The sequence below is a fragment of the Pteropus alecto genome, unplaced genomic scaffold (genome assembly GCF_000325575.1).
Source record: "Pteropus alecto unplaced genomic scaffold, ASM32557v1 scaffold20, whole genome shotgun sequence".
Taxonomy (NCBI): Eukaryota; Metazoa; Chordata; class Mammalia; order Chiroptera; family Pteropodidae; genus Pteropus; species Pteropus alecto.
The window spans coordinates 13,139,467-13,165,601 of NW_006436298.1; the positions used below are offsets into that span (position 1 = coordinate 13,139,467).

The window sequence follows — 26,135 nt, forward strand, 5'->3', positions numbered from 1 at the left end:
ACCCGGAAGAGGGGTATTGAGCTTAAGCTGGGGATTTCAGAGAGAGGTGATGATCTTGAATGATGAGTAACTGGTAAAGGTGGGAGAAGCCTTTAAGGTGGAAGGGACTTAAGGCACAGTGGTGTGACGATAAATGTTGGGAACCATAACTTCTAGAGAAGAGACCAGACAGATAAGATGTGGGCTGTTTTGCAAGTGTTTGTCTTTCTGAAGAGCTTAGGTCTTAGTCCTTGAGCAGGCAGAAGCCATTGGGTTTTAAGCACGGACACGACATGATCCAACCAAAGGTCTGGGGATTTTTGGGTTGAGTTTAGACAAAATTAGCCTTTGGCCAGTGTAGAGAAAATTATTTATCTTCAAGGTTTAAGATTAGTGGAGATAAAAATTTCCTAATTGAACAATCCAGGGTCTTCTGAGGAAGAGAATACACAACTTATTGCTTTGCAAATGTGAAGGGACCCAATGCTCAACAGTGGTTCAAAACTGGACTTTAGAAATAGGCAGGCCTAGCTTTGTTTCCCATTGGGTCACTTTACTAGCCACCAGACCTTGAGCAACATAGCTGTCCAAGCTCTTTTGAGCCTCAATGTTCCCATCTGTAAAACCAGCATTGCAGTTAAACCTACCACAGCAGAGTTGTGAGGAGATAATGAAGGTGAGACCCTTAGTCGAGTGCCTGAACTTTACAGTAAGGGCTGTGCTCAGTAAGGAGTAATTATTTGTTTGGCATAAAGGGTCCATAAAGTAGCTTGGCTGGAAACAAAGCCTACCAAAGCCCACTCTAGAGGAAAGAGGCGGGGCTGAGTGCCTTTCCTCCTTTCAACTCCCTGGTTCAGCCGGATGGAGCCTGCGGCCCTTGGAGTGGTGGGTGATCTCCAGTTGCCCCAAGGGCCTGCCAAACATCTGCCTAAACTGGGGCGCGGACGGCTCGGGGAAAGTTGGCAGACGCGCTGGCAAGAGGAGAAGCTGAGCCCGGGCCCCAGAAGCTCGGTGGCGAAACTTTTTGACGCCTTCTATTTAAAGTCGCGGGGCTCGCCCGCCCCCCGGGCGGGGAACTCGAGCTGCCCCGCTGGGCCAGTAAGCGCAGTCAGAGGGAGAACACCAGGCGCGGCGCAGGCGGCTCCGGCTCCGGCCCCGGAAAGACGCGATGGCGAGCAGCGACAGCAACCATGCCACTGAGATCTCTCTCGGCTCCGACGGGGACGAGGAGGCGACCAGAGGGTTCGAGACGGAGGAGGAGTCAGAGGCCGAGGAAGACGAGACGGCCGCGGAGTCGGAGGAGGAGCTGGACGCCAGGTAGCGCGTGCCCCTCTCCTCGGGCCCGCAGCCCGAGCGTGCGGCCCGGGGCCTGGAAATGCGGCCATGGAGGGCAGGCGCTTCGCAGGGCAGCTTTTCTTTTTAAGCACTAGAGTTCATTTCCAACTTTCTTTCTGGGGGCTGTGCCTTGGTAAGAACTTGAAGGTGAAGATGACTCCTATCAGCTGGAGTGACAGGCCCGCCTGCAGCAGCTAAGTTCACCCCTCCTCCCCCTTCCTCCTTCACTACGCCCTCCCCTCCCAGCCCAGCTCCTTGTGACTTGCTGCTCTTGTTTATTCCTGGGAGTTTACTTTAGGGTCCTGCCTAACTACAAAAATGTACTGAGATGCTGACTTTTGGCCCAAAGCATAGGAACAATCTTAAAAGCCTGAGCTATAGGAGAAAGGGGTATGGGATGGGAGTCGGGGTGGAGGTGGTGGAACCTTCCTAGAACCTTCAGATGACTAGGAAGTGTCTCTTGGATGGCTAGTACTGGGCTAAGTTGCTATAAAGGGACTTTATTTTGGTGCAAAGGCCCATAAAGTCTTTGGAGAAAAGAAGCATGAGTTTCAGTAACCCCTTTTCTAAAAATGTTGCTCTTTTTCCCCATGGCCTCAAGTATCAGCTTTTTAATTAATGCGAATGCAGTTAAGTAATACTATGTAAAAGTAGGGGTCTCTCTACACTTGGATCTCCCTTCCTTCTTTCCTCCCTCCCTTCATAGAGGCTCTGAAATGAGAATAGTAGAAATCATCTTTCTATTTGGATTTGTTTCTACTTTCTGTTGTTCTCTGAGTATGGGTTTTGTTTTGTTGTTGTTTGTTTTTAGTTTTTTAGTATAGGTTTTTTGTTTTGGTTTTTGTTTCGTCTGTCACTGATGTCCCTTCCTAAATCTATTAATATCAGTAGAAAGTTTTCGTATGTGACATATGGAAATGCAGCCTTTCAGAATGCCCATCTTATCCTCTTAGAAGTGCTGCCCAAGTGAAGTCTGCAGAGCTGAAGTTGAAATACCCCATAGAGTGGCAGTGATTAGAGTGAATGGTCAGTCAGACAAGAAGTCTGGATATTGGTCACGTATTTACCAAGCAACTACCAAGTGAGAAGCAGGCACTTTATGGAAAAAGTTAGCTAGCAATATGGGGATTATGAGACTATGTACTAAATAAGTGAGAAGGTAGGAAGGATAGTACCCAATGGTACTGTAGAAGGTTAGAAGAGAGTGTATAGATTTGTGACTGCCTTGAGAAGAGAGGGGCATGACCTGGGCCTTAGAGAATGGGTAGGAGTTGCAGAAGGGAAGAGCAGTAGAGAAAGCACCTGTAGGAACTGAAACAAGGAGTAGGAACCTGTGAGAAGGGGAAATCTGTCACTCCCAGACTTCATAACCTTTTCCCCCTAATGTGTCTGGGGTCCTATCTTTGCCCAACCAAAATTTATGCCCCAGAGAATCTGAAAATTTATTTACTCTAAAATGTGAATAGCTCCTCTACGGCCATGCTACCCTGAACAAATCTGATCCCATCTGATCTCGGAAGCTAAGCAGGGTCGTGCCTGGTTAGTACTTGGATGGGAGACCAGGTGCTGTAGGCATAAAAAATAAAATAAAATAATGAAGGATTGTAAGCTGACAAGGTCCTTGCAATCTGTGAGGTCGACCCAGGGTTGCCTCACCTAAAAAATAAAAATAAAATAAAATGTGAACAGCTCACAACGATTGAAAGAACCACTTGGGTTTGTATTGACCTTTGACAAAGGTCAAGATCTTCAGGTAAAGATATGATTTATCTACAGCAACTTTAGCTTGCTCTGACTAGAGATGGTAAGGTGGATCCCGAGGCAAGAACCAGATGATTACAGTGGAGGGATCTTGAAAATCATCACACTTTTAAAAAATTTGGATTTGATAACATCAGTAACAAGAAATCGGTAAACTGAATAGGATTTAGAAAAACAGAGTGGTGTCATTGGGAAATTAGGTTGACAGGCAGATTGGAAAGTTGAATTTGGGGAGGTCTCAGATCAGAGAGGCAGTACAGAGAGTAAGATGTCTAGGGATTGATCCACGGTTGGGGCAGAGGGAACAGGGATGGTAGCTTTAGCTAGAGGTAGGGAGATAGTGTGGGAAGGAACTTCTAGGGGAACTGGGAGTTCCTGAATTTCTCCTACTTCAGAGTGTCAGAAATCAAACGATTTTGTTGTGTGTGAGTTTGTAAATATAGCCTGAAGCTCTTTTTCTTCTGAGACTAGAGGTGAACAATTGCAATATCCTCTAATGAATGGAAAGTAAGAATGATGTCCTCTCGACTCTTCTCTTAAAGTTTTACAATTAAAAAAGGAGTCACTCACTCTGTGCAAGTCTTGGTGCTAAATGTTTACAAATGTTTTCTTATTTTATATCCTCCCAGTAACACTATGAGGTGCCTGTCCAGTTACAGATGAGGAAACTGAGGCTTTATATAATTTACTGAAGGTATAAGAACCAAGATGCGAACTTGGGGCAGTTTACTTCGAGCCACTGCTAGACTTTCGCTGCCTCCCCTCCTGTCTGTAGGTGAAACTTGAATGACTTCTACTAGTTTCTACATTGAAAGGTTATAAAAAGAAAAGGAGAGACTTCATCTCTTTAAATACTACTAGGAGCTTTTCCCCTTCTTGAATGGGAAGGTTGTCTCTGTGTTTACTTAGAGATCAGAACCATTCTCAGAAGTTGAATTGCAAACTGATTTTTTTTGAAATTGAGAGACAATGAATGAATGAAAATAGCCTAAGTAATAATAACAGAAGGATTAATTATTGCATCTATTTGATGTGATATTATTAAACCATTATTAAAATGCTATTCATAAAGATTTTTAACAATATAGAAAATGCATATATTGCATTTGAAAAAATAATAATTGTATAAATTAGAATGATCTCACTATAAAATAAAATATGAATTGGAAAAAGCCTTCAAATGTTAATAAAGGTTAACATAATAAATAACATAATAAAGGTTATAGTAACCTTTATTAACGTTAAGGTTAAAGAGGTTAATAGTGCTTGTCTCTGAGTGATGAAATAATAGTTGACTAAAATTTTTTCTCGATATCTATTTGTATTTTTCAGTTCTTTTCTGTAATGAATGGGTAGTGTATTTTATGATCAGACATATAAAGTTTATGTTAAAAAATTCAAAAGTCACATGTGTAATCTGCTTGTAAATCTCTTTTTTTACCCCTTCAAGAATAATATATACTAGAATTATCTATAGCCACCTTTCCAAATCAAGGGGAAAAAAACCCGTTCATTGTAAAAATGTTTTTCTAGCGCAGGAAAGCTTACCATCACTCGTACCAACTTACACTGGATGAGAAGACTACCCTTCGGACGTATCATTGTGTGATATGAATATGATACATGGCATGAAGAGCCCTGAGTGTGAATTCTTTTAGCCCTTCATTCTGTCATAGGCAGAATCCCTTATCGTCTCTGAGCCACGATTTTCTCATCTGTAAAATGGTAGTAATAATTCCTAATTTGTTAAGTTGTTTTAGGATTAAATAAACTCTGTGAATGTGTGTAGTAAGCATGCTTGGTTTTAGTAAAAAAAAACCCCAATAAGATTTAGTTTCTTTCATCCCTTCAGAGGAATCATTAGCCCCAAAGCTTTGCCTTCTGCCCACCATTCTTCAGAGAAAAGAAAGGGATGGTCTCAGTTCTCCATATGCGTAATGATCCTGTTCCACTTTGGCTTTCCTTATATTCATTCATTCACTAAACATTCAGGGATTGCCTACTAATAGTCATGGACCATGCAACTTGCTGGGGATACAAAAATTACTCAGAATCCATACTGTCCTCAAGGTGTTCACATTCTCGGTACAGAAACAGAAAAGCATAATTAGATCATTAACTGTTAAGAAATTTGAGGAAGAAAAGGTCTGTATGAAGAACCTGAAAATGGGAAAAAGCCCTGGGATCCACTCAACCTTCAAAGATTGAGAAAAGCTTCATCAGGGGTCTTTGGAGCAGGGATATTAGAAAAAGACTTTTGAGTCTCTCAAACTTCATACAAAAGTTGTACGTAAAAAGCAGCTCTGTAAAATTCAATGCTTTTAGAGGCAGGTGAGGCCTTAGAAATATCTTTTTCCCAACCAAGTCTTTCACAGATTCAGAAACTGAGTGTCAGGGGACATTTGTTTAAAGTCACACAACTTTTTAGTGGTAGAATTAGGACTAGTACAGGTGTCTGGACTCCAGTCTAATGTTTGTTAGTAAGAGCTCAATAAATATTTGTTGAATGAATAAACTATGTGCCAGGCACTTCCTAGGCACAACGGATACAGCGGTGAACAAAATGGACAAAGTCCCTGCCCTCCTGAGAGTGACTTTCCAGTTTGGGGAGACAAATGATTATGTAACGTGCCAGCTGATAATAAGTGAGGACAGATAGGAGGACAAATACAGCAGGATAAGGGATATGCTGTTTTGGATCAGGTGGTAAAGAAAGCCTCTCTGAGAGGTGAGAGGACATTGAGCAGAGTCTGAAGGAATGAGTGTTCTAGGCAAAGAGCTGGCACAGGGCACCGAGGCAGGAATGTGTTTGGCTCATTTCAGGAACACAGGGAGATCAGGTTGCAGAAGTATGGTAAATAAGGGGAGAGTGGTGGGAGATGAGTCTAAGAGGTGGTTGAGTTGCAGATCAGGTAGGGCTTTGCAGGCCCTGAAGCATCAGATTTTATTGTGAGTAAAATAGAAAGCTGTGTTCTGTCTACTATACCACTCAGGGTTTAAAACACAAAACAAAACAAAACAAAACAAAACGTGGTAATTGTAGTAGTCCCTTAAATAGTAATCACCTATTCATATATTCATTCAGTTAATATTTATTGAACACCCATGTGCCAAACACTATGCTAAATGTTTCAAACTCATGGTCTCCTGTATGGAAGGACATATATAAATAGACATTGTTTTTATTTTTTTTCTGACTGTAGACCAGTGAAGCCTGACTCTTTTAGTCTTTCCCATAGATCAGTTAGAAATTCTCAGTAGTTTTGTTTTGGATCATTTTCTGTTGGTCAATTTTAATTTCCCTGGTTAAGCACAGATTTTTGCCACAGCAGTACCCAAAACTTAAAAATCACCTTGAATTGCAGCTTTGTCAGTGCTTGTATAAAATAAGTCTATTTAAGCTGATAGAACTAAAATTATTCGCAACATTTACATTTAACTAATCATTGTGGGAAACTTTTTGGAAGGTGAAGGGAGTTGTAAGTGGTTTTTGCTGTCAGTATGGAGCACTCTGTTTCCATATATCTATTTATGTTTCCCACTGCTGTGCTTACGTAGGTGTTTTGACAAGTATGTTATTTGAGCCAGCCCTCTTTTAAGGTCAGTAGAAAGAATTGAGATGGGAGGGGTGACTGCACAGGATGCCAGGGACTGAGGCAGGGCAGAGGATAAAACAGAGGCTCTTGTAACCAGAAATTGAAGAGCTATTTAAGTGTTGACTGCATGGGTATTACATGCTTTTGGTAAGACTTTGAGTCAATATAGGGGAATATAGCAAGAGTCGGAATTATTTTTTCCTCTAAAACAGCAAACCTACTAAAAGTATAGGATGTAGTGACTGATGATATTTTGCAAAAAAGAAAAAAAGTGTCTTCTATTCCTTGGATATTCTGAATCTATGCTTAATGAGTGCCTTGAATCAATTCAGACAATATAACCAAATTCCTCTTCTTACCAAGAAAACATAGAGAATCGGGTACAAGAGACTTGTGTAATTTGTCCTGAAATGGTAATCTTTGGTTTAGTCCAGCATTATCCAACAGAAATAAGATGTGAGCCACATATGTAATTAAAAAATTTTAATCGCCACATTAAAAAGGTAAAAAGAAGAGATGGAATTAATTTTAATAATATATGTATTTGACCCAATATCCAAAAATATCATTTCAACATGTAATCAATGCAAAATTATTAATAGGTTATTTTATATATTTTTTGTGCTGAGTCTTTGAAATTTGACGTGTGTTCTACATTTACAGTACATTTCAATTCCTGACCTAGCTTAATTTCAAATGCTCAATGGCCACATGTGGCTGGTGGATGCCATGTTGGACAGTGCAGGCCTGATAATACCTAGAAATCCATTAGCTGCATTCGAATACACAGAACTGCTCCATTGATAATGAGTTCTATGGGCTAGGTCCTGTGCTAGGTGCCAGGAACATAAAGGTAATTAGATGTCACAATTGCTTTTCTCAAGCTCACAGTCTATTGAGGGGGGAAGCAGTTAACTCCAACATAATGTCATAGCACTACACTAAGGAGATTAACAAAGGAATAGAGAAAAGACAAATATTCTTCTTAAAATTAGACTTAGGTTTTGCAGAGGTGGTACTACAGCTGGGCAGAAAGATATTCCAAGCACAGTATGTGGTTAGATATTCCATTAGTTCTTGGTTCCAGCTTTTGTGCTGCCAATTGCTGCTCTGAGTTTTCTTTTTCTCATCTAGAATTACTGAGGTTTCCAGGACTGAGAATATTTATAGAATAAACAAGTGGATGAATAAATTAATAAATGAATGAGTAAGTGAATATCAATTCATCCATAGTCTTGCAAGAAGCATATTTAGTTGAGATGTTGAACCTGTTAGATTACTTAGAATTTTATTGGTGGTTGACCATTCATTTACCAGGGATGGACACTGTTCAATGACTCTGGAAACAGTAGCTTAGAGGGAACAGTGGTAAATACTGAGGGGGTTGTTCACTTAGGATGTCTGTGGTCATCATTCCCACCTTCTGTGACTTGTTGGAAAGTCTCCCCTAGACTGACCCTTTAGTTGGATCATGGATGGAAGGATAAGAATAGGCTTTGCTTTTTGCCCAGAGAAAAGTCCTCTGTTAGGCAGCTGGAGCATATTCAGTTCCAAAATTCCACATCCTAATCTGATAAAGTCCAAGATATGTGGGAAGATTAATTAATGGTACTGTTCATTCTACCAAACCCTGAGTGCCCAAAGCCACCTCATGGAGACATTACTATGTTTTCCTAGTTTGGGTATGCTTTTCTTAAAAAAAAAAAAAAATCCACATGCTAACCAGAAATGTACATTCATCACAAAGTTCCTCTTAATGGCTGATTTTACTAGGGCACTTGAAATCGTTGATTTGTAAATAAAATTCGTTTCCTCCTGTTATGACTTTGTTAACATTTGTTAAGTGGAGCATAGAGTGCTGGATGGTAAGCCCCAGTCCAACAAAGGACCAAAAGAGAAATGGAAATAGAGACGTTTATTACTCACAGGCCCTGGAGGAAGTACATGGCATACCTCGAGGAGCCACATGCGGAGACCAAGGCAAAGAGAGTGCTGACAGAGAGAGCAGCAGGACCTAGGGCACATGCCTTTATTAGGGTCCATGGATGGAGTGCTTTGGGGTTCCCAGGCTAAGGCTGGATTGGTCAATTCAAACCAAAATGAGCAGGGTCTTGGTAAGCTTCATAGGGGTCTTACCTAAGGGGCACACAAGTAGAAGGTGCTAGAAGGTAGGGTGGAGGAGATTGTTGATCACAAGGACCATTAGAGAAGTCATATCAGGAACTTACGTTTACTTGTGGCTCTGCTGATTATCTAGGGCATGCACTTGCATGAGGGGGCTAGTTTCAGTTTAAGGCCCCCAAAGGCCAAACTAAATGAATGTGGAGACAGCAATACATGGAGTAGCTTAGCTAAACTCGTGGTACCTAAAATTTCAGAAATGCATCTACTATAAGAAAAGAGGTTTATTCATTCATTGAATATTTGAGGGCTTACTGTGTGCGAAGCAATGTAAATGTGAAGTGAGTGAATAAAACGAGTTCCTAATGTTTAGGGTTTGGTATCTGGAGAGGGGAGATGTTAAACAAATAATCTCAAGTAATTAGTAGTTAAAGCACATGCATTGGTGAAATGAATTGGGCCTGGGGAACTGAGCTAGGGGTCTACTAGGACCCCAACCCTTCAAATCCCGGCTTCTGAAGCATCCTTGCTCATTCCCCTGGGAGTTTTCTGTCAGTCTCCAGGTCCATCTTGCTAGCACTTCTCTGCTCGCCTATAGCAAAAGATTTCACTGTCCAAGTCTGGCAGGAAAGCCTGGCTGCTGATGATACTTATCCTAGAAGGGATCATAGCATCATCTCCCTGACCTGCTTACGTTTCAGAGAAGGGAAGAGAAACCACTTTCTTAAGTCATAGTTAGTCAATTTCAAACACTATCACTTGTTATTTTGAGTAATTTTCACAATAGCTATAAGATGTAGGCATTATTTTCATCTCCATTTTATGGAGAATAGAGGCTTAGCAATATCGAGTAATTTACGTAATATCAGATAGCTAGTAAATATGCTAGTCTAATGGCAGAACCAGTGCTGGAACATTGATGAATTCAATGCTTATCTCAAGATTATATATGTATATGTGTGCATGTGTATACTTATACACACATGCACGCAGTATACACATATCTGGTCTTTATTAGCCAATTTGTTTTATTTGAGTATAAATTTACTTTAAAAAATATATTTTTAAATTTACTTCTAATTTTAAAAGCAAAGCATAAAGACCCAGAAAATCTACATAGTAGCTTACCCTGACCAGCACCTTGGCTATATTAAGTTTCCTAAAGTGTGATAGGGAGAGTAGATCTTATGTTTAAAAATAGACATTAGGCAATCCAGCGTGATTAATTTTCATAAGGTCAAATATAGCAACACCAAAATAACTTCTCTACATACTATATGGGATCATATGATAAGTGTTCAATGGGTATTTATCATAATATGTATAAAATTCAGATTCTGCATTTAAAAGACAGAATTTGTATTGGATTTAGCATGGCACACTTTGAAATTTTTATATCTAGTGTTTTCTTTTCAAGAGAGAATGAGAAGCTAGTGAGACAGTGGTCTTTGTCTCTTCTTAGAGTTTTGGGATCTCCAAGAAGGGCTTCAATAAACCCCCTCTTCATCCAGCACCATTTTGGGCATAAAGTAGGCTACAGTGCAAAAATACTTGATAGGATTCGAAAGACCTGGATTGTCATTCTGGCTCTGCCACTTACCATCTGTGTGACTTGGGGCAAGATACTTAACCTCTCTGTGTCTTTATTACAGCTTTCTAGGCCCTATACCTCAGCTCACCTCATACCATTTTGCTATGCTCACTGCATTCCAACCATGCTGGCCTCTTTCTGAACCTCCAGTATGCTAACTAAGCCTGTTCCTTTGCACTTGCTGTTTTCTCTTCCCAGAGTGCTTGTTCCCCAAATCCGCTCTTCAGGTTTCAGAGTAAATGTCACTTTCTTAAAGAGGCTTTCCTCTATCACCCTACCTCATGGGCTCTCTTCATGTCTTTCACTATCACGTTACTCCCTATTTTGCATTGCTCTTCATAGCATCTATCACTATATGCTAAGCCTGTTCCTTTGCACTTGCTGTTTTCTCTTCCCAGAGTGCTTGTTCCCCAAATCCGCTCTTCAGGTTTCAGAGTAAATGTCACTTTCTTAAAGAGGCTTTCCTCTATCACCCTACCTCATGGGCTCTCTTCATGTCTTTCACTATCACGTTACTCCCTATTTTGCATTGCTCTTCATAGCATCTATCACTATCTGAAATGATAGCCTTGTGTTTATTTATTGTTTATTGCCACCACTATAGAGAAGGCTCCATGAGGGCAGGGGCCTTGCTTCTTTTCTCTGCAGCTAGAATACTGTGGCTACCACACAGTTGGTGCTTAAGAAATGGTCATTGAGTGAATAAGTAGTTGAGTCTCACTCCCCAAATTTTCATCTCAGGATCTCAGGTTTCCTTCTTTCGGATCTACACCACTCGTATCATCACACTCTTAACAAATCCTCTTGTTCTTAGGTGCCAAAACATGGGCAGGGAGAATGAGAACTGAGAAGTGGTCTTTGAATTCGGCAAAATGCAAGTCAGTAGAGAGAGATAAATGACAAATGCAAACACCTTTGAGAGGGTTGATAGTTTAAATCTATCAGCATCTGTTTTAGATTGGATGCCCTTTCAAAAAAAAAATTCCTTCAAATACAGGGTCTAAGATACTCTTCTGGGAGAAGAGGGCACCAGAAAGGGGAAACTGCAGAAAACAAGTTTCTCCAAACCCTCGGCCTCAAATCACTAATAACTCTGGGAGGGAGTGATATCATTTCCCTGACTCAAAGTTAGTAGTATTGATATAGGAACTAAAATTGTACGATAACCAAATGTGTAGTTAAATTGTCTGATAGAATTAGGATTCCTACTTCATTTACATACTTGACTCTTTGGAATAAAATTCTAGTGAAAGCCCTGGATACCAACCTAGATTGGCAGGGAGATGCAGGGCAGTTTTGGTTCTCTATGGCTGCAGGACCAAGGCAGAGAGTTGCTAGCATCAGAAAATCAGGGCATAAATATCTATATAAGTTACAAGAATTGATAGCCTACTTTATCTTAGAAGAAAACAGTAAGAAATGGCAACCATTTCTTAGTTTTCTTTCTATTTCTCTCTGCTCCAGTTTCTACTGCTGCTCAGCCTGCTAACGTTTCCACTTGTCAATCCCATAAGTCCCCTTGGACTGAATTTGCATAGTTTAAGAGTTTAGAATCATGAATCCTGAAACCTAACACTGCCACGGAACAGGTTTCCATTTGCCAGTAAAGCCTTCTGTAAGTGATTTTCTCCAGGTAAGGGGTGCTGCCTTCAGTTCCAGAGACTGTCAGTCAGATTTTTGAGTTGCAATAGCAGCTGTGACAGATTTAAGCAGAACATGACTTTATTCAAAGGATATTGGTAGCTCATAGAATCATGAAAAGCAGGTGTAGGTAGCCAAGAACCCTTATATTTCCTCAAAACTGGTCTGATGGACTATATAACTCAATTATAAAAAGGCAAATAACACAGTTTAAAAATGGGCAAAGGATCTGAATAGATGGTTCTTCAAAGAAGATATGAACATGTCCAATGAGCACAAGAAAAAATGCTTGATATTATTAGCCATCAGGAAAATGCAAATCAAAACCAGGATGCCACTTTACACCTAGTAGGGTGGCTATAATCAAAAAGGCAATTAACAATTTGTGCTGGTGAAGATGTGGAAAAACCAGAATCCTCATACACTGCTGGTGGGCATGTAAAATGGTACAACTGCTTTGGAAAACAATCTGATAGTACCTCAAACAGTTAAACACAGAGTTACCATGTGACCTAGTAATTCCATTTCTAAATATATACCCACAAAAATGAATACATATGTCCACATAAAAACTCATACACAAGTGTTCATAGCAGCATTATTTGTAATGGCCAAAAAGTGTAAACAACTGAAATGTCCAACTAATGAATGGATAAAATGGTATAGTCATACACTGGAATATTATTCAGCCATAAACAGGAATGAAGTATGATTTGTGCTACAACATGGATGAACCTTGAAAACAGTGTGCTAAGTGAAAGAAGACAGACACAAAGGATCACATATTGTATGTTTCCATTTATATGAAATGTCCAGAACAGACAAATCTGTAGAGACAAAGTAGATTAGTGGTTGCCTAGAGCTGAGCGGGAGGTGGGGAAAGCCTTGGAGGATGATGCTTATGGGTATGGGTTTATTTTGGGGATGATGAAAATGTTCTAAAATTGATTGTGGTGATGGTTGCACAACTCTGTGAATATACTAAAAGCCAATTAGACACTTTAAGCCGGTGAATTGTTTGGCATGTGAATTATATCACAATAAAGCTGTTTTTTAAAAAAAGTCCTGTGGTAAGGAAATGATTGCCATCATTATTGGGCACTAGATGTCACAACTTGTACTGTTGCCATTTCCATACCAGCAGCTCCATGTTGCAACCTCTGCTACCTCCAGAGAGAATGAGGAGCTCCGTTGGCTATTTCTTTCATCAGTAGCTCTCAGGTCAGTGTGGAATGGGTGTGAAGGCATCACTGGGAGAGTATCTGACATTGTCAGCTCTGCCTCCTCTAGGAATTCACCACATGGAGAATTTACCAAATGAGAAGAGTGGTCAGATGCTGGACCTGTCAAAAAGGATGTCAGATGCAGCATGGGCACTAGACTAGGCTTGCCTCAGGTTTTAATACCTGATCCTCAGAACATTTCACACATGATGTAGTAGATTTTACTTTTTCTGTGGATGTACGACACTTTATTTAAACAATGGAACAAATCAACTAGTTAATATTTCCATAAGGAATTTAATTGAAAATAAAACACAGAGCAATGATAAAATACAACCATATGAGATTGAGGTACCTGTTCCCATTAAATATCAGCTGAATCTGAATGCAAGATCACCCAAGTGAGTTCTAGATCCTTAAAACAGTCCACCCAAAATAGAGCACCTACACGGAGGGCCTCTGGCTCAGACTTCTGTGAGCACATCTTATTGTCTACCCACGTATAAAAGCCATATGAACCCATCCTGTCATCCAGGAAGGGCTCGTACTTTCCTCAAGGCAGGTCATACCAACAGCCAGAGGTGAGGTTGTACTGCTTTTCTACCCTCTTTGTTCTCTGACGGGAGAAGCAATAAAACACCTTTTCAGAAAGGCAGGAGCCTCTGCTTTTGGTTTTGGTTTATCTCTTAATCTTCCTGGGGAATAATTGTCGGTTACAAAGGAAAACTAAGAATCCCAAGACAATTCTGTAGACTCTGGGACTGAAGATGCCATTTGGCCTTAGCCTTGTTGAGTCATGTGCAAGAGAAACAGGAAGTTGTGCAGAGAGAGAGAGAAGGAAGGAGGGGGAGTGGGCGAGGGAGGGAGGGTGAATGAGTTAGGGAGAGAGAGAGGGATAGAGAAGAGGGGAGAGGGGAAAGGAAGAGGGGAGAAGACTAGCTTTCTCGATTCCTAATGGTTTTCCTGTTTCCACTTACCCAAGAGTTCCTTCCGGATATACCTCTTACCCTTGGATTCCCTGTTTCTTTAAGATAAATCCCCTCTATTTAAGCTAGCTTGAGGGTGTTTGTTGGAAAAGAATACTTACTAGCATGGGAAAATGTTCAGAATATATTTTTAAATTTAAAAAGCACATTATAAAACATATAAAAAATCATAAACATATAAAAATTATAAAACAAAAAATCAAACATATAAAAAATCATAAAACATATAAAACATATAAAAAACACATTATAAAACATATAAAAAATCTCAGGATAGAACGAGAGTGAAGGAAATACATCAATATATTAAAAATAGTCATTTGAGTGTTGGCATTACTGATTAATTTTATTTTATTTTTTGTGCTTTTCTGTTTTCCTATATATTCTACAATGAAATTTATATTTGGCAATTAGAGAAACCTTTACTTTTAAAGACAGGACCTAAAAATCTTGAATTTTCACCTGAATTCAACTAACAAATAGGGAGAAAAGTATTAGTAAGAGTTGTCTATATTATGCTTTCTAAAACATTTTACTAGATTACATACATATCATTTTTTTGCTATATTTTTCTCTCTTTTGTGAGTGCTGAATAAGAGAATATTATGAGAGATTCATCTTGAGTTTTAGAACTGCTAAAAGAGATCTAAGTACTTTAAAACTTGTAAAAATGATTTGGGGAATGCAAAGTTTTACATTAGTCCTATTTATTCCAACATAGGCTCTATGAAAATGAATTAAACTATTGGATTTGTGTTGCTGGCTTCCAATTTTTCCAATTTCAAGATTTTACAATCAGAAACAAAAAGGCTAGAGCAAGCTACTGTCAAGTTATTTCCTAGTGTATCAACAGGAATTTTATTTAATCTCATTTCTTTTTCCCTCTGTAATTTGAGAGACTTCCTTTTATGATGTTGATCTTACTGTCAGCATTATGTTGTAGGCGAAAGGTTTCTTGGTTTTTTTTTTTTCTAGCTGTGGTGTTTGAGCCTGATAAGGGGGGCTCATCAACTAGGTCTTCTGGATGTTTCTCACCCGTTAACTCTGATTCTAGCCAGGCTGCTGCTGGTATGCTTTCAACTTTGCAGGAACCAGGCATCTCTGCCACCAACTTAACATGACAGAATTTGATTAAAGTGCAATAACCACTGCAGGTGGTGTAATGACTATAAGAATGTAGAATATCTAGACAATTGCTTACAGAGTTGAAGAGGAGAAATGCGAAGTTCAGCTGTCAATATCGATTTGATCGCCTGACTTTGTAAAGTATGTCCTTGAGAGATGAATGTTTCAGGTGGCAATTCTCCGGTTTTAAGATCACATTGGAGAGAGAGATAAACTCATTCAAAAAAAGATAAAGTTTCCCACCCAACCTTATAGATAATTGGTTTGAGAATTTAAAAAAATAGAGATGGGGAAATTTTCTAAACATTTTATGTATGCACAAAAACATACTTCTAATACTGCCCTTGCAGAAACCACAAAGTTAAGGTGTTAATGAGTTATCATCCAGAGCTGATCTAGCAGAAAACGTCTTAGGATTTGTTGGTAACTGTAACATCGTAATTAATTTTTCTTAATGAATTATTGGCAGCATTAGTGTGGGGACTAGATCAAAAGTCAGTGAAGGAGCACTTGGAAATTAGGGAGGTATGTAGAGGCTCAATCAGAATTTTGGGCTAACACCTCTCCCCTTCTATCTTGCATTCCTTTTCTACATTCAGAAGATTCTCAAGAACTTCGTCTTCATTTTTGGAGGGTGCCCTCATTGTGCCTCCGGTCTTATCTCTGTGACATTGATCCAGATAGGCCGGGAGAGCCAATTGACCATCCCCCAAGTCCCCTGCTGGCACAGGAAGAAAGGTCCCCTCTCTGTAAGCTCCGGGGCTGGGAGGTTTTTCATTCATCCCTGCTCATCTCAGAAGCATCTGCTGGAGTGAGGTCTTGGCGTGTTTTATTACTATTATTTCCTTTAAAAAAATAACAGAGAAAAAAATGCTGCCGTATTCTCTGCTAGGCATATGGACAAACCTTCATTCCATCTAATAGTTGAGCTGGGTTTTATTTTTAAACGTATTACTGTTACTTTCCAAGATATAAGGTAAGGACTCTTTATCTGTTGCAAAATTAAGAAAAATTGCTGGAGGGTCAGTTGCTGGAGATGAGCAAACCTGATCGAATGTCTTCTACTTTTTGGACCAATAAGTTTTTGTGCTTTTATGGAGTTAGTATAATTGTAGTAAGAAAAAAAAAAATTTGAATAGCAGGGGAGAAGCCTCTTCTGTCTCACCGATATCTTTTAAAAAAATCCCAGCCTGACACATTCTATTCAGATGAAGTGCTCTGTCTCTTAGTAACCACCACTCAACCCTCACAGGAATTTGACAGCAGTGTCTGGTGGGGCACAGTTTCTGTTCTGTGCTAATACTCAGTAGCTGTTGAAGAATTCCAGTTCTAAAGAGCTAAGCCTATATTTAACTCCTTAGCTGGAAATCCTAGAAAAAAGTTCTTATTCTCCATGGTTTTTTATTTACATCCTCAGCCAAGCTTACTATTGCCCATGGTTGGTTGTTTTTTCTCTCACTTTTGAGTCTGCCCAAACCAGAGGTTCGCAACTAGTGTAATTCTGAAAACATTTTTGGTTGTCACTACTGGGGGTGGTGTCCCGTTGGTATCTAGTGAAGAGAAGCCAGGGGTTCTACTAAACATCTTCCGCCCACAGGACAGTCCCCACAACAAAGAATTAATGTAGCCCAAAATGTCAATAGTGCCACCACTGAGGAGCTCCCAACACTACAAATAACCAGCTTGCCCATGTTTTGGTCTGAAGTAGTCACTAAACTATGAACCAGCCCTGTTGCACTGTAGTTTATTTTGGTTCTTTGGGCATCTTTTTGCCTTTAGTTTTCTGTAATAGTGGAGAATTTAGTGGATGAGTTGTTATACAGATGCTCTTTGATTTATGACGGGGTTATGTCCTGACCCATCATAAGTGAAAGTATTGTAAGTCGAAATGCATTTAGTATGCTTAACCTACCAAACATCATAACTTAGCCTAGGATACCTTAAACATGGTCAGAACACAAGGTCCAAAAACATGCCGGCAACCCAGTACACTGTGGAGTCATCGATTGTTTATTTTCATGATCCCACAGCCGACTGGGAGCTGCAGCTGGCTGCCCCCAACCAGCATCGTGAAGGAGTAGCATACTGAATGTCATTGTCCCAAGAAGGATCAAAATTCAAAATCTGAAGTACAGTTTTTACTGAATATGTATTGCTTTCACACCATCATAAAGTCAAAAAATCATACTGTACTTATCTGTGGTGGATTCAGATGTCTGCCTGAAGTTTATTTAATCAAGTCATAGCCCCCAGCTCATAGCCAGGCCCTGAATAGATAGATAGTCTTTGAGTTTTTACTCTGGGCAAAATAAACAGCTCCTATAATTCCAGAGGTCTGATGAGTCTTGTAACACCTTTACCCATGAAAGTATATTTCCTACTTGAATTAAATGGAGAAGTTTATGCATGTGGCCTACACGTAATCTTTTGGTTGGGAGGGGTGAAGAAAAGAAAGGAGGAACATAGTGACTATTTCGAAACCTCATACTTTCAAATGGATCAATTTTTGTCTAATCCTGGTATTAAGGTCAAGCATATATCTTAGGCACTCAATGACTCAAGTTACCTCACCTGTTAGTAATAAATATGTGTATAGCCAACCACTAAGTCATTATTGGCACTGTCTAAAACTTTGGGAAAGACAGGGTGGTGGGTATTTTTCGATCTGCTTGGACTTGGAGTGGCATTTGGAAGCATCTGCATATTATTAACATATATGCTACTGGGTCTTTTGATTTTAAAGATTACAGACTTTTGTAAAGGTGCCCCAAATCATACCCAGATATACCATATGGTTTCATACCTCCTTCTTTTTGTATATATTGTTCCTTTTACGTGAATTTCCATCCACACCCAACCTGGTTCTCCTGGAAAACTCACTTTTATCTTGCAAAATCTTACATCAGCCTTTTATATTCTAATTATATTCCAGACCCCTCCTCTCACATGTATTCACACAGCCTGCCCCAATCCACTCCACAGTTTAAAAATACCTCCACATCTGATGCCTCTTGCACATTCTTCCTGTTGTGGCATGTGTCACACTGTATTTTAATGATCTTTTTGTAGATATACCTACATGCTGGCCTCAGGGTTCTTAGAAAGTAGGTATAGTGTCACTCCTCTTAGTGTTCCCGTTACCTTGTACATTATGAGTACTTGATCAAATTTAAAAACAGAATTTCTATTATTTATTTTGCTAGGTTTAGTTTTTTCTTTCTTTTCGATTTGCAAAATATTTTGATTAACTGGTTTAGATTAATTTTTTTACAAGAAAGTTTTCATTTACTTCTGTAACCAAAATTAAAATTATATATGCATATATATAAACAAAAAAAAGTTGTTTTCTGTGCCAAGGAGTACTGATATTTAATGTTGGGGCAAGACGCTTATTTTTACTGAGAGGTGTAGTTATGGTTTTATTAGATAAAATAACACTAGCTGCTATAACAAACCAAATCTCAATGACTTAGCATAATAAAAGTTTCTCTTGAGCTCACTTAAAAGTCAAATGCAGGTTTTTGGCTGGGCAGCTCTCCTCCAAGTAGTGACTCAGATCAAAGCACCTTACCTGTATGGCTCTGCCCTCTCTAATATGTAGCATGTAAGTTGCCATGCTTTTAAACAGTGCCTAGGGAAAAGTACAGAGGATCACATGTGGGAGATTTTAATGATCCATGCCTAGAAATGGCATACAGTACTAGTGCTGACTTTCCATTGTTTAGAACTCCATCACTTGGTTGCCATGAGGCCACACCTAACTCAAGGGAGGCTGGGAAATGTAGACTATCTATAAGCCCAGGAAGAAGAGAAATTAGCTCAGTGATAAGCTTGTCATCTCTAATAAAGAGCAAAGAAACATCTCTATATACCAAACAGAAAATGGAATCTATTGAGGATTCACAGAATGAATGGTAGACTGGTGAACCATGCAGGAATCAGTGGAGTGATGGTGGGGCCAAGAAACAAGAAAGATGGATTATCAGACCTGAGTGCCATGGATTTTCAGCCTTCTAGTCATTCTGTTTGAGATTCAAATTCCTAATTAGGTTAGGGCAGGGTGGGTAGATGGGCCCTTAGCCTAGCATAGCCTGAGTAACTGCCCATCTCTGAGCTATTAGAAGATGGCAGGGCTGACAGTCCAACGGCTCTGCATCTCATTCAGAGTAAAATCCAAACCCTTTTTATGGCCTTTAAGCTAAGGTGAACTGGCTCCCAGATACCCTTCTGACCTCATTTCCTAGCTCTTTCTCTCTTGTTCTGCTCCAGCACACTCCCATTTTTGCTGTTTGTGTTTGCCAAGCAGTCTCGTTTCAGCAACTTGAATACTGTTTTTTGCTCTGCTCTTTCTCCTAACATTTGCATGCTCATTCCCTTATTCCCTTCAAATCTCTGCTCACATCTCTCTTTAATTGAGAGGTCTTCTGTGAATATTCTATATAATACAGCACCTCAACTCATAACATTGCCTTCTCTCCCATATACCATGTTTGATTTTCTTCATAGCACTTATCACTATCTAACATGAGTTTGTTTGCTTTGTTTTTTCTCTGTCTTCCCCTTTATTAGAATTTAAGCAACATGAGAGCAGATTGTGTTTTGTTTTCATGCTGAAAACCAGACATTGAGTGAGTGTCAGAGAAAGCACTAGAACCCAAAACTCCTTCTTCCTGTTAGCATATGGTAGTGGAAGCAGCTTTAGACCTAGCATGACCCTAAGCTAAAGTAACCTGAGACATTTAAGAATACCAACTTTTATCTTTTTTGCATATCTGATTCATTGTCAACCTTTATTCTTTGCAGCTTATGGACATTTTTGCCATGGATATAATGTTATTTATCACCCACCATGAGTAATATACTTTTAACATTGGTCTGTGTTGCTTATAAAGCATCATGTCAACCACTGTAGTTCTGGAGTTCTGAAAGCTTGTGAAAATAAAGATATGCACATGCCTGTGTGCTTGTGAAGGAGACCCATATGTGATCAGGACATTGCTGAGTTCTGACTGGTGAATTTCTCTTCGTCTGATTGGTCCACGTATCAGTTTATGGTAGATACTCACATGCATGTAGGTTAGCTATTATATCTGTTCTTACTGTCAAGAGATGTCCTTTAGATTTTACCAACTCTTGTACGTGTGGCCATTTATTTACATTAGGCTTTGGCAAATAGAATTACTATAAAACATCCTCTTTTCCTTGCCTAAGTTCTGAAACAATTGATAGAAAATCAAAGGAATGGCAAATAGACATCAAAATGTCAAATTTATTACTGATAAAGCTGATGGTATCAAAGAATGTGGCTTAGGCATAGGACAACAATGTGCATTCTATTACTAACTCTCAGAAACATACAGATTTATATTCCTAGTCATGGGCCATGAAGAACTACAGCCTCTCCACATAAGGACCTGCCTTGTGTACTTAACAGCACAAGGAACAGAGTAAAATGGGGAAGAGTGATAGAGGGAAGCCAGGTCAGAAAGGAGTGTTATACTAATAGGAAAGAAACACCTGGGATGAGAAATTAGCATTCCAACTAATAATTTTAAATAAATCATTATGAATTTTAAGAAATTTTACAAATAAAAAACTTCTTTAGAAAAGCTAAGAAAGAAGTGAATCTTTATATCTCATAGTTTTTTCATACACTCATGTATAAATGAAGCAGGAAAATGTTCACGCACAACTGAGTGTTCTCAAGCTAGGCTACAGGAGAGTTGATTGTGTCTAGCGATGCTCTTGTGCAGATGAGGGCTTCGGCAAGCACCTAATTTGCTTTACTGTGGAGCTGCCTCCAGTATCGATATGCAAATACACCCTAGATTTCCAAAGAATAAAATAAGAAAAGATTACTTTATAGTTCTACCACAAATCTGTAGCTCAGACCAAAACAGTTAATTTGAAGTGAATTGTAAAGATCTTTTAGAAAATTTGCAGCAAATAATTATCTTGCTATAAAAATTTCTACCTAACATAGCACCTAGTACAGAATTGGAACTCGATAAATACTTGTTGAATGAATGAATCTTGACTTTGGGCTTCAATTTGAGATCAGTGTAAAGGCAATGACAGAAGTAGTCTTGTAGTTTTGAAATTATGAAACAAAAATGCCATGGGTTTAAGTGCTAATAAATGGAAACTAGAAATATACAGAAAGAGTACCATAAGCTCTTTTAACTACTTTCCACTAAACGTAATTGACTGGCGTTGCCAAAGCCCCCCATTTTCTCTGTAAAATAGACCGATGAAGGCAAGCTAATTATGCCCCATAGGTGGCTGCTGTGTAATAATTCCCATTATTTTGAGCTACATTTTTACTAAGGGTTGTGATTATTCCCAAACATTTTTTTACTAGTTGCACTTGTTATCACATGATTTAATTAAATATTACTGAAGCTGATGAAATGTGTGCAAAAGTAAGAGTTGTTTCTCTGAAAACGAAGGTGAATGTTTTGGAAAGACTCCATAAGAGGAGACTCCTGAAAAGGACCACTAAAAGACAAGATCCCTGCTCACAGGTAGTTTACAGCCTGGTAAAGGAGCTATGATATATGCAAAAATAACTCTAATCTAGGATGGTAGATGTCATAGGAGAAGATTATATTAAGATTCCAGAAATTCAGAAGAAGAAAATTAGTTTTGTGTCACAAAATCAGTAATGGCTACATTAAGAAGTTGATATGAGCAGGTCTCTGAAGAGTATAAAGTTATGATATACAGAGATGATTCATTCCAAGAGAAGAGAAGGGTATAAACAAAGACATGCAGGGTAAGGCCAGTGTTTGCTGGAGCACAGGATTTATGAAGGGAAATAATGGAAGGTAAAACTAGAAATATAACCGGATTTTAAATAGTGAATTTAAATTATGAAATGTCTGGTCATTGTGAGAATAAGATACTTACTCTTCTCATCTACAATGAACTTGTGTGTTTTTTAGTATATCTACAAAACAAGCACTTTATATTGGGGGATTATAATGCTGTATAATAAAGTTTTCATTCATAGTTTTGTGGATTTTTTTTTAACTTTCTAATGGCTTATAAACTCCTTTTAATCTAAGCTACTTTATATTAATTTTGTTCAGCAATGCATATAATTAATTTTCTGCTAAGGACATGAATGTTCAATTAATTCTTGGTGAAATATTAATTGCCGAATTAGTGATTATGATTTTAAGAACTTTTCATTCTTTTTAAGGCTCACATAAAACACTAATAATTTGTATTATAAGATCACAAGCTTGCTTGGCATTTTATGCAGTAAAACATGTTTTCAAAGTTTGCTAAATAACAGGTTCATATCTGATTTCAGTTCTGTATTATAACAATTGACATTTAACTCACTTTAACAGATTTAGTTGGGAAAAAGCCTACTCATTGCCTTCTTTCGTTTGATATGTTTCTGGTAAGTTTACTGTGATTGCTTGATAACAGAATAAAGCATCATGTAAATCTAAGCTATTGTTCATAATTATATTCCTTTAAGGAACCTTAATGCCACTTTAGTTGTTGGTCATAGGAAGGGACTACCAGTTCCTAGTATACAAATCTCCAGCTTACAAGAAACAAAATTTAATAGTTACAAATCTTGACTTTTGTATAAAAATAGTTTGAGGACCTGTTTCACTCTTCAGTAGTTTTACTTCTTCAGAAGTAAAAAATGAGAGTACCAATTCAAAAGAAAACAAAACAAAGATGTTGATGATAAAATAAGGGAGTCTGTTATTTTGGTAGCTCCTCTTTGATGGCTAGCCAGTTTTTTGCTTTAAAACTTTCAATTTCAATATATATGTATTCCCTTTCTCTGTTTTGTTTTTCAGTTATAAAATGAGAAATATAAAACCACAAGGCTCTTTCCATTCATGATTAATAATTTAATTTTCAATAAGTCACTAGTCTCTGTTTCAGTTAAAGTGAAATAGAGAGAGAGAGGGTGTATCTAGGGCGGGCAATCGCTGCTTAAACAGGAAGCGTGGATTTTTTGACATGATCATCATATTCTAGGACCTGATAAATCATTTCAAAACTTCAGAACTTAGCTTTTTTCCTTGCACGTTTAATGAAATTCATCTCTTGAGAACTGATGAACTAAGACAACTCACACACGCACACACAAAACTTAGAAAATGTGATGTCAATTTAACAATGCGATATAAGAATATTACCAGCAAGCATACCAAAACACCATTCAGGCATTATCATGTTCCCTGCTCACCATGCAAAGGGACATGGACATACACACTACTATATCACACAATGCAATATATGTATTTGGGTTTATTGGGGGAAATTTAGAAATAGGGAAGTAGCAGAGCACACAAACCTTCAAGCTCTGATTTGAAATAGTCATATGAATCAGGGCATTGCTAGACTGCTACGTGAAAAGAGAATGGCTCTTGGAGCGGAGGACATTCTGCTTATGTAATGCATAGCTTATTTATAGAGAAAGGGGGATATGGAAATAAAAGACATGATTGAGAACTTTCTTAGAGAACTGGAAACAATTCAAAGAATAAAAATTCTAGAACTAAAAAGTACAAAAAAATTTAACACATTTGATGATTTTAGTAGCAGTTTAGACACACTTAAAGACAGAATTATTACTGGATGATAGATTGGTAGAAATATCCAAATGAAACATAGATGGGACACAGTGAGAAGTTCTAACTTACGAAAAATTGGAATCTCAAAAGAAGAGAAGACACAAGGGACAGAAGTAATATTTGAACAGAGTATGGCTGAATAAGAATTTCTCAAAAATGATGAAAGACATCCATATACAGATTCAAGAAGCCATATGAACTCCAAGCAGGATAAGATTCTTAAGTACATGGTAGTAAAACTTCTGAAAACTAAAGACAACAACAAAATTCTTAAAAACAACCTGGTAATAGGGGGAAACAATCCAGATTACCTTCAGAACAACATTACACCAACAGCTGATTTATCAATGAAACAATAGAAGCTAGAAGACAGTGGAATGATGTATTTAAAGTGTTGGGAGAATTACCTGCCAACTTAGAATTTTGTGTCCTGAAAAAATATTTATCAAGAATGGAGGTATAAAAATACTTTATAAGAAAAATGTAGAGATAATTTGTCACCAGCAGATTTACACTAAAGGAAATACTAAAGGGAATTCTTCAGGGAGGAAGAAAGTGATTCTAGATGGAATCTTGGATGTAGGAAGGAATGAAACACAATAAAAAGATTCAGTATCTAGGTAAATATAAATGAATATTGACAGTTAAAAACAATAAAATTTTGTGAATGGGATTAAAAACATTTATAAAATTAAAATATACAATTATAATAGGATGTAACTTGACACTAAATGATTTATGGTCCTTGTGTTGTCTTGAAAGAGATAAAAGATACCAATTAATGAATCAAGGATGCATGTTGTAATCCCTAGGGTAATCACTAAAAGAACATTAAAATATAATTGTCAGACTAATGGCGGGGGGGAATGGAATAAAAATAAATATTTGATTCAAGAAAAGAGAAAGAAAAGGAACATGGAATAGGTAGTACAAATAGATGGGAAATAAAAAGATAGATGATTTAACCCCAAATATATGGTAATTATAGTAAGTTTAAATCGACTAAGTGCTCCATTTAAATTGTCAGAATTGATTTAAAAATATTTATGCTGCTTATAAGAGTCACATCTACATATAAGGTTACAGAAAGGCTAAAAGTAAAAAATGCAAAAAGATAGACGAGGCAAAACATTAGTCAAAACCAAGCTGATATAACTTTGTTAATATAAAAGCAAAGCTTTGTTAGTATCAAAGTATACTTATACAAAAAACATTATTTACAGATAAAATGGACATCTCATTATGATTAAAAGTTACAATTTCCAGAAAGATATTGAAATTACTTATACTTCATAACATAGCTTCGAAATATATGTCAAGTATTAACAGAACTACAGAGAGAGACAAATTCATAATTATAATATGAAATTTTAATTGGTCTCTTTCAGTAGCTGATAGAACAAGCAGACAAAAATACCACTAAAGATAAAAAAGATTTGAATACCATAACTAAGAAGTCTTACTTACTTGACATATATAGAATGCTGCTGAAAAACTTCAGGACACATTTTCTCGAGAACATATAAATATTTTTTTAAAAATAAAACAATTTGGGAGGAAAAACAATCGTGTAGATGGTAGAGGCTCTGTACATCCCTCTAGTGACCAAATCAAAGTTATGATGGAAACAAGGAGCAGCAACAAGGAAAAAATTGCCTGAGATCTAGATGAACAAGCCATACAGCTAGGGAGAAATACAAGAAGTCACCCTGCAATGACAGAAGGTAGGACAGGGCAAGGACACAGGGCTTCTCGATCTCGAGTGGCTGAGTGAGACGGAGGCTGTGGCAGTGGCAGAAGCCTTTTAAAGGGGCTGCGTCTGTGAGTGGATTGTTGCAGTGACGGACCTACTCACTCTGAGCACCAGTGTGTATTTAGCTGTTCTCAGGGGTTTCCAGGGACTTACAGGGAGACACTGACAGAGTGAAGGCCTAAGTGAGACCCACTCTGTACAGATCGATCTCGAGGCTGAGTGAGACGGAGGCTGTGGCAGTGGCAGAAGCCTTTTAAAGGGGCTGCGTCTGTGAGTGGATTGTTGCAGTGACGGACCTACTCACTCTGAGCACCAGTGTGTATTTAGCTGTTCTCAGGGGTTTCTCCGGACTTACAGGGAGACACTGACAGAGTGAAGGCCTAAGTGAGACCCCCTCTGACCAGATGTGACGGGG

The 26,135-nt window shown here is 38.4% G+C and overlaps 1 protein-coding gene across 1 annotated transcript in view; it reads left to right on the plus strand.

Annotated features, from left to right (window-relative positions):
- Nucleotides 1-72: 72 nt before the first annotated feature.
- The window catches only part of CMYA5 (cardiomyopathy associated 5), an 87,939-nt gene continuing 61,876 nt past the window's right edge, over nt 73-26,135 (plus strand). Inside the window, exon 1 of the mRNA XM_006913179.3 lies at nt 73-1,296. Within this exon, the coding sequence (XP_006913241.1) occupies nt 1,148-1,296 (149 nt within the window). The 5' untranslated portion in view covers nt 73-1,147. The remainder of the gene's footprint in view (nt 1,297-26,135) is intronic.